We start from the raw sequence: 14,070 nt of genomic DNA, 5'->3' as shown, positions 1-14,070 counted from the left end.
GTCTCTTTTCAACCTTGATGATGGCCTTGCTGTTTCACCTAGCCCCTCCATAACAGGAAAACATGGACCTAACTAAATGGTCCCATTCTCCGGGACCCTTAGAAAATAGTATTGTGGGTTTAGGTTTGTACCCCTTTCCTAATTTCAGGTCAATGTTGTCTCATCAGTGGCTTTTCCCACTCATCACTCCACCACCTATATAACTGTTCAAGTATTGTTATCATTGAAACATGAATGGTTTTAATAACCTTTACATTGTTAATTGGTGTTCAGTATGTTCTTATAAGCAAGATATATGTGGCCCTCATATAGTGAATATATAAATTAATAAATCCATTGCAGATAAGTAAAGAATTACCTAATATATTAACGGTTTAGAATTTAGTTATATCTTGCTACATTTTAAATTTCTAGATATGGTAAATATTAGTTTTGTGCATTAAAATTCTTTATTTCCATTCTATTTGAACTTTCCTAACTTGCAGATTAATGCTTTGTAAATGTTGTGAGGATAACTGAATTATTTGCTACTTATCAAGCCTATAAATTTGTGGTATTTAGCAGAAAAAATGTCCACAGAAAGCCCTGAACTATAATGATATAATAGTTTTCTACATCAATTTGAGTGAGTGCTGTGGCTCAAGAGCAGTGTGTAATTGATTTAATGCTGACCTAACTCTTCAGCTCATTAAGGCTTCCTCTAGCTGAATTCTCAGACAGAACTGTCAATGTTTCCACTGAGCAGAGTACTGCAGGTCACAACATCGTCAAACTATTTGTACATTGTCAAACTGACACAAGTAATAATGGCCACCAGTGACTTATAAGACAGCATAGGGAGTTTAAAATGTCACATCAATAAAACATTCATGTAGTTACCTTGAAGCCACTCTTCCATTTCCTTTGTCAATTTTTCCCACTTTAACTTTTCCCCTAACCCTAGGTTCACTAATGTCCTTTAGGAAAGGAACTCTGCCATCCTTACCCAGTCTGGCCTATATGTAACTCCAGACCCACACCAATGTGGTTGACTCTTAACTGCCCTCTGAAATGGTGGCTCACCACCACCTTTTTGAGGGCAATTGGGGATGGACAATAAATGCTGGCCTTGCCAGCAATGCCCACATCTTGTGAATGAATTTTAAAATAGACTGTTGGACAAATTCTTTAAAGTGGAAGACATTTCAAATCACAGAAATTAGGTATGGGGTAGTTGGGATTAATCATGAATAACTGCAGTCTCCTGGAGCTTGCTTGATTGCCTTCAAGGAACAGAGTGGAATTTCCTAGAATTTTTTCCTAAAAATGGCCTGTGGTTTCTCCTGTTTTTTTTTCCTTTCTTGGGGATTGCGTGACTGGGAGAGGTGGGTCAATAGTGTATGTAGGCTGCACCATATCCAGATGAGACAGGCTTGATAGACCAGTCAGTCTTTCCCTGTCTTATGTTCATATGTCTCGATCTTTCTATTGTATCCCCATGAATCATGTCAATTAAATCAGAAGTGCATAATCAATAAACTGGTAACAAATTCATGAAATTTGGCAACAACAGAAAAGCTGCTCTGCATCTGAACCAGCGTAAATATGATAGCAAAATACTGCGGATACTGGAAATCTGAAATAAAACCAGAAAATGCTGGAAATACTCAGCAGGTCAGCCAGCATCTGTGGAGAGAGAAACGGAGTTAGCGTTTCAGGTCGATGACCCTTCATCAGAACTGGAAAAAGCTGAGAGATGGAACAGGTTTTTAAGCAAGTGCAGGGACAGGGAAAGGGCTGAACGCCAACTCTCCAACACCACCTCCTACCTCGGCCTGGACCATGACCCCACTACCGAACATCAAGCCACCATTTCCAAGACCGTCACTGACCTCATCTCCTCTGGAGATCTTCCCTCCATGGCCGCCAACCTCATAGTTCCCCAACCCCGCACAGCCAGCTTCTACCTCCTTCCCAAGATCCACAAACAGTAGGTAGACCGTAAAGGTCATGGGTGGGACCAACAAGCCCAGGGAACCCTGGATGTCAAGGGATATACAAGAATGGATTAGTAAAAAAAGGGAGGCTTTTGGCAGATACAAAGGACTAAAAACAGTGGAAGCCCTAGAGGAGTATAGAAAGTGCAGGGGGGTACTTAAAAAATAAAAAAGTAGGAAAGCGAAGAGGGGTCATGAAAAAACACTGGTGGGCAAAATAAAGGAAAATCCCAAGGTGTTTTATAAGTATATTAAGGGTAAGAGGATAACCAGGGAAAGAGTAGGGCCCATTAGGAACCAAAGTGGCAATCAGTGTGTAGAGCTGGAAGATGTAGATGAGGTTTTAAATGAATATTTTGCATCTATGTTCACTATGGAGAAGGGTGATGTAGGCATAGAAATCAGGCAGGGGGATTGTGATATACTTGAACAAATTAATATTGAGGGAGGAGGTACTAGCGGTTTTAGTGGGCTTATAAGTGGATAAATCCCCAGGCCCTAACGGGATGTATCCCAGGCTGCTGTGTGAGGCAAGGGAGGAGATTGCAGGGGCTTTGACACAAATTTTCAGAACCTCTCTGGCCACGGGATGTGCCAGAGGACTGGAGAACAGCTAACGTAATACCATTGTTCAAGAAGGGTAGTAGGGATAAACCAGGGAATTACAGGCCAGTGAGCCTAACAGCAGTGGTAGGGAAATTATTGGAAAAAATTCTGAGGGACAAAATTAGTCTCCACTTGGAGAGGCAGGGATTAATCAGGGATAGTCAGCATTGCTTTGTCGGGGAGATCATGTCTGACTTTTATAAGTCAGACATGATCTTACATGTCAGAGCAGCACTTTGCAGGTTCATTTTCGGAACTGGCCGGCACCATTGTGTCTGTGTTCCATTGCTGACTGATATCACATGAGCTTCGCCAGCGCTCAGAGGTAGCGCCTCGCTCCTCAGCCTTTGGGCCTTAACACAGGTGTGAAGCGCCTGATTTAGCGCTCCAATCACCTCCAGGGGTAATAAAAGCTAAGTTTGCAGTCGGAGACGATAATTAGTGCCAGACGCTAATCTTTGCGCCCGGCCAATAATTGCGCCCCAAATAGGGCGATACTGAATTTCTCCCTCTATGACTATGACCCATTGTTTCAGCCTGTTCTTGCCCCACGGATCTTATCTCTTCCTATCTTGACTCTATTTTCCCACCTACATCCGCGACTCTTCCGACACTCTCCGTCACTTTAACAGTTTCCAGTTTCCTGGCCCCAACCGCCTCCTTTTCACTATGGACGTCCAATCCTTCTACACTTCCATCCCCCACCAGGATGGCCTGAGGGCGCTCCGCTTCTTCCTTGAACAGAGGCCCAACCAGTCCCCATCCACCACCACTCTCCTCCGCCTGGCTGAACTTGTTCTCACATCGAACAACTTCTCCTTTGACTCCACTCACTTCCTCCAAATTAAAGGTGTTGCTATGGGAACCCGCATGCGTCCCAGCTATGCCTGCCTTTTCGTGGGATATGTGGAACATTCTTTGTTCCAATCCTACTCGGGTCCCCTCCCTCACCTCTTTTTCCGGTACATTGATAACTGTATTGGTGCTGTTTCCTGCTCTCGCCCTGAACTAGAAATATTCATTCACTTTGCTTCCAATTTCCACCCATCCCTCACCTTCACAGGGTCCATCTCCGACTCTTCCCTTCCCTTCCTCGACTTCTTTGTCTCCATCTCTGGGGATAGGCTATTGACAAACATTCGCTACCAGCCCACTGACTCCCACAGCTACCTGGACTACACTTCCTCCCATCCCGCTTCCTGTAAGGACTCTATTCCATTCTTCCAGTTTCTCCGTCTCCGCCGCATCTGCTCTGACGATGCTACCTTCCATACTAGTGCTTCCAACATGTCTTCCTTTTTCCTCAACCGAGGATTCCCCTCTACAGTGGTTTGACACCACCCTTGACCGTGTCCGTTCTATTTCCCGCACTTCTGCTCTCACCTCTTCCCCTCCCTCCCGGAACCACGATAGGGTTCCCCTTGTCCTCACCTTTCACCCCACCAGCCTCCACATTCAACGGATCATCCTCCGCCATTTCCGCCACCTCCAGCGTGATCCCACTACCAAACACATCTTCCCCTCACCTCCTTTCAGCATTCCGAAGGGACCGTTCCCTCCGTGACACCCTGGTCCACTCCTCTATCACTCGCAACACCCCTTCCCCTTCGCCCGGCACCTCCCTGTGCAAGCACAGGAGATGCAACACATGCCCTTTTACCTCCACCCTTTCCACTGTCCAGGGCCCCAAACACTCCTTCCAGGTGAAACAGTGATTTACTTGTACTTCTTGCAATCTAGTATACTGTATTCACTGCTCATGATGCGGTCTCTTCTACATTGGGGAGACCAAACGCAGATTGGGTGACCGTTTTGCAGAACACCTCCGTTCAGTCCATAAGGGTGACCCTGAGCTTCCGGTCGCCTGTCACTTTAATTCTCTGCTCCACTTCCACTCAGACCTCACCGTCCTTGGCCTCTTGTATTGTTCCACAAAAGCTCGAGGAACAGCACCTCATCTTTCAATTAGGCACTTTACAGCCTTCCGGACTCAACATAGAGTTCAACAATTTCAGACCATAATCTCGGCCCCTATCCTTTTGTTTTCCTTTTGTTTTTCTCTCTCTCTCACATGGCAGCTGTCTTTCATTCTGCCAGTGCCATTTACACTTCATCGAGAGCCATCTTTTGTTTCTTAACTTGTCCCATTACCATCTCCTTTTGCCTTGCACCATCTCTTAATCTCTCTCAATGTCTCAATCTCTCCCACCTTCCATCCTATCACAGACCTTCCGTTTTGTTCTTTCCTCCCCTCCCCCCTTTCCCTGCCCCTGCACTTGCTTAAAAACCTGTTCTATCTCATAGCTTTTTCCAGTTCGGACGAATGGTCATCGACCTGAAATGTTGGGGTCAATTTTCCCGCAGGTGCTGGGAATTGTCGGGTTCCCCGAATGTCAGGGTTCCCACACGAATCTAAATGGGTCTGCCACATCGATGCAATTTTCCCTCAATTGGCCAATTCATTTCCAGCATGTGGGAACCCTTGCTAATTGACTATTTCCAGTCAGAAAGCCCCACAGTATGATGTCATCATTCGTGGTGCTTTCAAGGTCCACAGCAAGCACTGCATCCTCTGAAGGCTTCCAAATGAACCATACAGGATGGCAGATGAGCCTGCAGCAGCTGTGGCCAGTGCCAGACCCCGAGCTGCCTCCAAATTCGACGAGGCTTCACTGCAGGCATTATTGGATGGGGTTAGGGCCCACAGGGAGGTCCTCTTCCCTAGGTCAGGGAGGAAGAGGCCTCTCACTGAGGCCATGGATGCAGGTATCAGCAGATGTCAACTCGTTGGGAATCACCAGAAGAACCTTGGCATTACATCTCTAACTCCTTCCTTTACTCCACCACAGTACCATCCAGAGCCCCCATCCCCACTGTGGAGAAGAGGCTGTGCAGCCAGACTCCTCAGAGGAAACTCCAACCTCTGAAGGCGCAGCGTCAGCAGAAGTAAGCGCACCCAGCACCAGCGCAGACACTCACACCTCGGGTTGACCTTCGGGACATAGAGTAGTGTTGTCACCTGGTGTTTCACAGCTCACAAGTGAGCATCAGCAGATTGTGGAGACAGGGACAGCAGTGGAGAGTCCTCGTCGGAGGGCGCAGGACTCTGCCAGCTCAGCTCAGCTGCATGTCGACCCTCTGCCTCTGGGTTCATCCGCAAGAGGTGATGGATCTCCATGCACAGATGCAGGAGTCTCTGGCAGGTTTTGTCTCCAGGGTTGCTGCGAGTATGGAGCGAATGGAGGAGTCCATAGCAAAGATGAGTTGAGCCTTTGCGTAGTCATTGGCGCATGAATGCATCACCATGGAAAGGTTGGCACCCTCCATGGAGGAGATAAGTCGCTAGGCTATGGAAAACATGGTGAGTGTTCATAATAGAATGATATCTCTTGAGGAGCGATGGGCATCCATTGAACAGAGAAACCAGACCTTCATGAAAGTCCTTCTGAGTAGGACTGCCAGTGCAGATACGGGTCCCCATGACTCCCTGATGCGCAGCAAGGTGCTCTCAAGCCACATCCAAGCGCTGGCCCCTTCTGGCCTGTGCAGCTTCAGGTGAGTGAGCAGCAGCCTGGCGCTCCTGCTGATGATGCTGCTGACGCCTCTGCTGCTGGAGATCCTCTAATGGCATGAAGGGAAGGGAAAAAAGGCCTCCCATACTTCTGGTAGATGCCTCCGTTGAGGAAGCGCTGAGTGAGGGTGCGGAGAGGTGCTTCCCAGGAGCTCACATTGGAGAAGTGTGTGAGGCTCCAACCTTCCACAGCTGTGCCTAAGCCTGGAACAAGTTGCCCCAAGCCTGAAACAACAAGGTCCTGCAACCTACAAATGTTGTCTGATTAAATCTCTTCTTTCCTGATTGACCTGCAGCTGATAGTAAGCAAGCCGATATTGTTCATGCCAGGTTTCATCAGCGGGGTTCCCACCAGGCGTGTTTAACGTGGGGAAAGGCTGAAAATAGCAAGGGCCCCTTAAAATGGCATTATAGATGCCAATTATTGGTGATTAGGCTGCCTAAAGACCAGTCCCGCCTGCTGCGGGCGGGACTGATTCGGGTCGGATTGAAACGCCGGGGTGAAAGTCGGACGGGGCGGGGAATCAGGCGGGGGCTGGTGGTTGCGACCCCCTATTCTGCGATTTTTTTTTTTCCCCCCCCCACACGCCTGAATCCCCACCTGACGGCTCCAGGAAAATCGACCCCGTTAACTCTGTTTCTCTCTCCACAGATGCTGCCTGACCTGATGAGTATTTCCAGCATTTTCTGTTTTTATTCCAGCGTAAATATGGTTTGGCCATCTACAGTTTATAGACTCTTTCGCTAGACATGGCAACTCGGAGTCAGGCAGATCCAAGCTGTGTTAGAGTAAAATTCTACTATGAATATATATAAGAAAATATATAAATGCACCTCCTATGGATATCCACCATTTGATTGTATACTGAATATCGATTCAGCCCAATAAATTGTATTATTTTGATTAAAGTGAGACCAATCATAACTCCTGTTGTGTATGTGTTTCCTTACTGTGGCATAAAGCCTTTCTCACCAAATATTTGCTCATTCTGCCTTTGAAACGCTTGGCAAAGTGCCAATGCGAAAGACACAAATATCCAGTTCAGATCACAAGCGGATACTATTCTTGCATTTCTTGGTTATGCAATCGTGCAAGTAGACATAGAGCAGTGTGAATCAACTCCCGTTAATAGCAAGATGCCCAGACTGCTTACGGGGGTGACTGACACCTCTAAAGCCGAGAAGGTAGCTACAGTAGACCTGAATTTGTAACGCACCTGTAGCAATACATTGGGTCAGTTGGCAGCAAGCTTACTAATCTTTTTCAGGAGCTAAGATCCACACTTACACTGAAAAGGTGCCCGAAATATCACTTTTTCTGGGAAATTAGAGAAATGCACCTTTAGCAATCATTCCTGTCAAATTCTCAATAGTTTGAGCTATTGACATTTGTGAACTGATGGATTGTATTATACTGTAGATAGTGAAAGGTTGGCTGTTTCTGTTACAAAATAATAATTGATAAAGCCATATACTTAATTTGGAGTTTTTGGGGGGGGTGGAGGGGAGAGGTTCTTTCATAGAGCAGGGTTCTTCAAATCGCCAAACTATGTTCCAAAGAAACAAAGGATGGGTATGAAGTTCTAGCTGTGCAGTGTTATTATTCTGGCAGTCTTCATTTTTCACAATGCCGCAAGGTTGTTGCTGCTGGTGACGGTGACGGTGACGGTGATGCTGCCTGGCGTCTCACCTTCCCGTCTGTCCTTTGTCTGCAGTTGCAGGATCTGTTGACTGCTGGGGCCATCTTGGGATTCTTCAAGGGTCACCTCACCCATTAACTTATCGCACAGAGTGTTGCTGTTCCAAACCTGCAAACAAAAAAAGAGATTTTGATCTCACTCAGTGGCGGAATTAAAGATTTATTTCCTTCCTTTGTAGCTATTTCACCATGAAGGATGTGGAAAATAGCCCCAATACTCTGCTACAGGGTTGTGGTTCTTTAAGAAGAGACTGAAGGGTTTGTCTTCTTTGGTTGTGTATGTAAGAGGGAAGGTTGTTACAACTGATATCAATGATTAGTCAAAGTCCCACTTCTGATCGCAATGAAGTGCATTAAAAGGCTATTCTCATTGTTTGATCAAGCAATGGGTTTGGCTAAAAGCTATTTCATCATATTCGATGCAACATTTTGATTTACAACGATCATGGAACTCAGACAATCTTAGAAATATTCATCCCGCCATGTAATTGCTCACCATGGGGGGTAAATTCAGTTGGTTGCGCCACCCGTTAGCGCCTTAAGAGGGCGCTAACGGGACGCAAACCAACTAGCACCCGGGCACGGCAATGCCCACGCCTCCCACAGAATTCAGCGGGAGGTTAGTGGTGGCACTAACCGGTAGCGCTGCACCGCTGGCGATGACATCATTGGTGTGCGCAGCGCCCTGCTCATGCCCCGGCCATGATCTTCGGGAGCGCCCCCTGATTTACCGCCGGATGCTATGTCCGACAGGGTCAGGGGTGGCGTACCTGCGGCCGGGGAGGCACAATTTGAAGATGAGGTGCAGGGCGGCCATTTTTGTTGCTGGCCGCCTGCCAGCACCTGCCTGCGCTCCCGTCCCCGGCCTCCTGAACCCCCCCCCCCCGCGGAGTGCCGGTTGCGCTCCAAGAGCCCGGCACTTCTGTTGAGTGCCGGGCTCTTTTGCCAGCACTCCCGATCCCCGGGGGCCCAGCTGGGCCCCAGATCGCGCTGCACAAGGCCCCTCCCCTTTAAGAAGGGGAGGAAGGCCTGCAATCCCTCGGCGCGACGTGCCGCAGCACTTCACTCACAGCGCCCCAAGAGGGATGCGGGGCGCTTCCAGTGCGCAACCACTCAATTTCCGGCGCGGGGGCGCTAATTTTTCCGGGGCGCTACTTTTAGCACCCCGCCCCAATTGAGGCGCTACTCAATTTTTAACCCCATGAGTCCAACTATTGACCTTCAACAGCGACAGGCACCTTACCTGGATGACTACTGGGAGCTTGGGGTTTCTCCTATAAAAAATGATGCTGGTATCAAATTGCGGATTCAGCGTGTCTTCAAAGATAGCTGTACGTATTTTGCGATATTCACATTTAATAACTGCATATGGATCTGCTCCTGGAAAATGCCAAGAAATGGATACAATTCAGTTTTACATCCCTTTTCATGAAATGTATTAATTAATCTTGTAATATATAATACAAAGTCATTATATTGAGTTATTATGAAAAGATAAGATACAATAAAATATTGACATTGTTTTTCAACCTGCATTCCTAGATTTGACTGGTTTAAACACAATGGGCCAGAAATTCGGGTCCCCACGGGTGAGTACGCGCTGGGTACTCACGCGTAGGCCCAACGAAAGTGCCGATTTCGTGCATGCACTGCGCATGCGCTGGAAACCGGAACTTCTGTTCCCTTGAAGGAAGGGGTTCACAGGTCAAACGCGTGTGCCGGAGAGGCAGCGCGTACGCCTGGAACTTCCGTTTTTTTTTTTACAGGTTTCTCCGGGAGGGTAAGTCTCTAGCAGCTGCGCGTTTAAAAAGCAGTCGCAAGGCCTGCTTTTAACAAGGTAAGAGGTTAATTAAGTAAAATTAAAACATTTTTTCCACAAGTTTACTATTTTTAAATACTTTAAAGAAAGGTAAGTTTATTTTTAGCTCCATTAAAAACTAATTAATTTTTTCAAAATTTTATTGTTTAAAAGTTATTTTATGTAATTTATAGTTATTTTAAAAATGTGATTTAAAAAAAAAATTATTTGAAGTTTTAGTTAGGTTTTGGGGCCGATCTCTATTCATAGATTTGACAGGTCTTCCTGTCAAATCTATGAATAGAGATTCCCTGCTACGATTGGCTCTCCATGGCCCACGTGATCCCAGGGGACGCTTCAGACTAACTGTGCCCCTGGGATAAGCAAGCACTGCACGCTGGCAGCTGGAGGAGGCCCAGGATCGGAATCCCACGCGGGCCCACAGCACAACGGCACGCATGCTAGGTAAGTGCAGGTCGGAGGCTTGCACCCGCGGGAAGCCCCCGACCCGAATTTCTGGCCCAATATATAACTGTCATGCTTCAGGATTTCTGATTACTTGGTCACGAAAGGATTAGGAGTCATTTATATTAACATTATAATAAGTTTAAGTCAGCTCACAAGGGGTTAAATTTACAACACCTGGCTTCTGAGAATGTGGATTCGATTCAGGCGAAGTGTTTGAGACAATAGAAGATTTGTTCAAACCATTCCAGTAAATGTCACCTGTGAAGGGTTAGAATGCTCCATCCATGAGGGAGAGTTTCTCGGAGCTCTCGCCTAGGAGGGCACTAGCTGGTTGGATTGATGGCTCATCTGGTGTCTCGCTGGGGAATTTTAACCTAAAAAAATGGGTGGGTTGGGGTCAGGTGGGAGGTTAAACTGTTAGAAATCGGAATCCCAACCTCAACCCACCTCCAAGCCGCCCACTTCCGGTTTGAACAGAGGTGGGAAGAGTGGCGGCAGCCAATCCACTGCCAGGAGGCAGGCGGTCTATTTAAATATTACAATGATGAAACTGGAAGCCTCTGCTTTAACCTCCATTTTGTATTTAACCTTAGCTGGTCGGGTTTTGCAGGCCTCACAAAATCTGTCAGCTAATGCAAGGTGAGGACTGCTGGATCCAGGAGTTAAGTGGCTTTACACCTGCCTCCTGAATCCAGGGTCCCTGCCTAACCCACCTCCCCCCCCGCCCCCTCAAATGAGGCCTCCAATCACCACCCTCCCCGCCCCTGCTCCTCCAGCCCTCCCCGTGCTGCTCCGCTGCCACCAATCCTCTTCAGACCCCCCCCCGCCGTGCTGCTCCTCCAGCCCCCGATCCTCTGCAGACCCCCCTCCCACCGTGCTGCTCCTCCAGCCCCCGATCCTCTGCAGAACCCCCCCGCCGTGCTGCTCCTCCAGCCCCCAATCCTCTTCAGACACCCGACTCCTCCGCCGTACTCCTCCAGCCCCCGATCCTCTGCAGACCCCCCCGCTGTGCTGCTCCTCCAGCCCCCGATCCTCTGCAGACCCCCCCCGCTGTGCTGCTCCTCCAGCCCCCGATCCTCTGCAGACCCCCCCCGCTGTGCTGCTCCTCCAGCCCCCGATCCTCTGCAGAACCCCCCCGCCGTGCTGCTCCTCCAGCCCCCAATCCTCTTCAGACACCCCCCTCCTCCGCCGTACTCCTCCAGCCCCCGATCATCTGCAGACCCCCCCTACTGCCATGCTGCTCCTCCAGCCCCCGATCCTCTGCAGACCCCCCCTACTGCCATGCTGCTCCTCCAGCCCCCGATCCTCTGCAGACCCCCCCGCCGTGCTGCTCCTCCAACCCCCGATCCTCTGCAGACCCCCCCGCCGTGCTGCTCCTCCAGCCCCCGATCCTCTGCAGAACCCCCCCGCCGTGCTGCTCCTCCAGCCCCCGATCCTCTGCAGAACCCCCCCGCCGTGCTGCTCCTCCAGCCCCCAATCCTCTTCAGACACCCCCCTCCTCTGCCGTACTCCTCCAGCCCCCGATCATCTGCAGACCCCCCCTACTGCCGTGCTGCTCCTCCAGCCCCCGATCCTCTGCAGACCCCCCCGCCGTGCTGCTCCTCCAGCCCCCGATCTTCTGCAGACCCCCCCCCCCGCTATGCTGCTCCTCCGGCCCCCAATCCTCTGCAGACCTCCACCCTGACCCCCTCAATTCTCCTCCAGCCTCCCACCGGACCCAGATCTTCTACCTGGCACCCTCCCCCCCCCCCCCCCCCCGACCTTCTTGCCGTTCCGGCCCCCACACCGTCTTCTAACCACCACACGCCCCTCCACCCCGATCTTCTTGCCGACCCAGCCCCCGATTCCCCCCCCCCCCCCCCAATCCTCTTGCCACTCCCGGCCCCCACGCGATCACTCCCTCCTTCCTGCCGCAGGCCTGCCTGCCCGGAGCCAGCCAGCCTCTCAATTTGGCTGGCTGCAGGTGGGAAACAGAGGCTTCCAGTTTAATCAGGCCCTGCCATTAATTTCGGCAGGGCCTGTGGTAGACCTGTTCTCCCGGGTTTCCCGACCACCTTGAAGTCCCCCCAAACTGCCTTCCCCATTAAAATTCAGCCCTGAGAGTGGGTCAGAGGCAAATCCCTTGGTTTCCTATCCAGAAGCACACAGTCTAAGGCCTGGAGAGTGAGAAAATTCACTCTCAGTTTGGGGCTGACTGGTTTCAGACAGTCTTCTGGTGAGACGAGTGCATTTAGCCCGCTAACAAGTGACAGTGTGCCGTGGTTTGTTATTTTCTATGTTATGAGGGGTGTTAAGGAAATAAGTTGAAGTAAGGTGAGATTTGTAAGCTATGTTCTGTTTGTTCACCTAGAATTTGTAAAATAAATCAGATTGTTGACTTATAATCAGCCTTGTCTCAATAAAGTGTCCATCAGACCTCCTATCAGGAGATTGGAGAAGCACATGTGGCATATGCATGATTACAGGACCCTGTTCATATAACAAGGAAGTTTCATCCTTAGGCAGTAAAGGTAAACTCCTGATGGGATTTGCTTACGGGAGAGACTGGCGACATCAAACCGGAGATGAATATGTAACAATTATATTGTCCCTGTTTAAATAAAAATTTTGGTGAATTTTCCTACTTATAAAGACAAATGATGTCAGTGCTGGGATCATTCCTGTTTCAGGCATTCAAGTGTTGGCACTAAGCTCCCCCAGGGCAGCTACAGAATGGTTATATACAGTTAAAGTGCACTCTACTCTCTTCCAACGAAATGACTTAACCTCAACCTCAGAAGAACACACCCCTGCTGCACCATTATAATATTTTTCATTTCCCACAGTAACTATCCTATGGCCTTTCTGAATGGGACTAGAAATTTTATTGCCAATTTGTGCCAAACTATGAGAGGTTTTGTGCTGTGGGACCATCCATGTCCATCATGGAACTGGACTGAGATTGCCAGAGATGCAGAGTCAATCAATGTATTCGAGATATTCAAGATCATTGTAAAGGTATAATTTGTCTACACCAGGAAGTCATGCACTGGATGTACCTCCAGATGAATTCTGCTTTGGTAGGTCTGTTGCACTGTGAAGTTGCACCTGGGTGACAATCCGTGGATAACGCAAAATAATGTTCCAACATGTCACCTCTGGCTTGTCAAGGGTCATCTCCCTAGGGTTAAAGGTCAGGAAAATGTTATCCGGCACATGGCCACATATAGATCACAGTAGGTTATATTGTCACTGCCCTACCATTTAGCCTCTTGCTTTGGCCATTTTAGATAGTAATTAATGAGTTCTACTATTCTAGAGTCCACATCTCCAATATCACTGTTAATTAAATTAGCATATGCTGCCAATTGTTTTAATGTTTAAATAAATGGAGGTATTGAAAAATTGACATGTGGCAATCAGGAGGTTAACCAACAAGTTAGGTGGCGATTGGGTAGGAGCATCAGCAGCACAATTTCCCAGTTTCTATTTCCCTGAATCCAGCCAAAGGAAGTAATATTTCTGGTCAGGAAGTTCACCCTAAGGGGTCGATTTTCCTGGAGCCGTCAGGCGGGGTTTCAGGCATGTCGGGGGGGGGGGGGGGGGGGGGGGGAGAAATTGCAAAAATAGGGGGTCGCGACCGCCCCCGCCTGATTCCCCGCCCCGTCCGACTTTCACCCCGGCGTTTCAATCCGACCCGAATCAGTCCTGCCCGCAGCTGGCGGGACTGGTCGTCGGGAGCCTAATCGCCAATAATTGGCATCTATAATGCCATTTTAAGGGGCCCTTGCTATTTTCAGCCTTTCCCCACGTTAAACACGCCTGGTGGGAACCCCGCTGATGAAACCTGACGTGAACAATGTCGGCTTGCTTACTTTCAGCTGCAGGTCAATCAGGAAAGAAGAGATTTAATCAGACAGCATTTGTAAGTTGCAGGACCTTGTTGTTTCAGGCTTGGGGCAACTTGTTCGAG

At 48.9% G+C, this 14,070-nt stretch overlaps 1 protein-coding gene across 1 annotated transcript in view; it reads right to left on the bottom strand.

Annotated features, from left to right (window-relative positions):
- Nucleotides 1-6,686: 6,686 nt before the first annotated feature.
- The window catches only part of LOC147125255 (calpain-5-like), a 209,402-nt gene continuing 202,018 nt past the window's right edge, over nt 6,687-14,070 (bottom strand). Inside the window, exons 11-13 of the mRNA XM_085999981.1 lie at nt 13,157-13,278; nt 9,096-9,232; nt 6,687-7,961 (exon numbers count right to left, since the gene is read on the bottom strand). Of these exons, the coding sequence (XP_085856107.1) occupies nt 7,776-7,961; nt 9,096-9,232; nt 13,157-13,278 (445 nt within the window). The 3' untranslated portion in view covers nt 6,687-7,775. The remainder of the gene's footprint in view (nt 7,962-9,095; nt 9,233-13,156; nt 13,279-14,070) is intronic.

The sequence above is a fragment of the Somniosus microcephalus genome, chromosome 1, assembly GCF_052327205.1.
Source record: "Somniosus microcephalus isolate GS21.2 chromosome 1, FLI_Smic_1.0, whole genome shotgun sequence".
In the NCBI taxonomy this organism is placed as follows: domain Eukaryota; kingdom Metazoa; phylum Chordata; class Chondrichthyes; order Squaliformes; family Somniosidae; genus Somniosus; species Somniosus microcephalus.
This window is presented reverse-complemented; position numbering and strand designations above follow the sequence as displayed.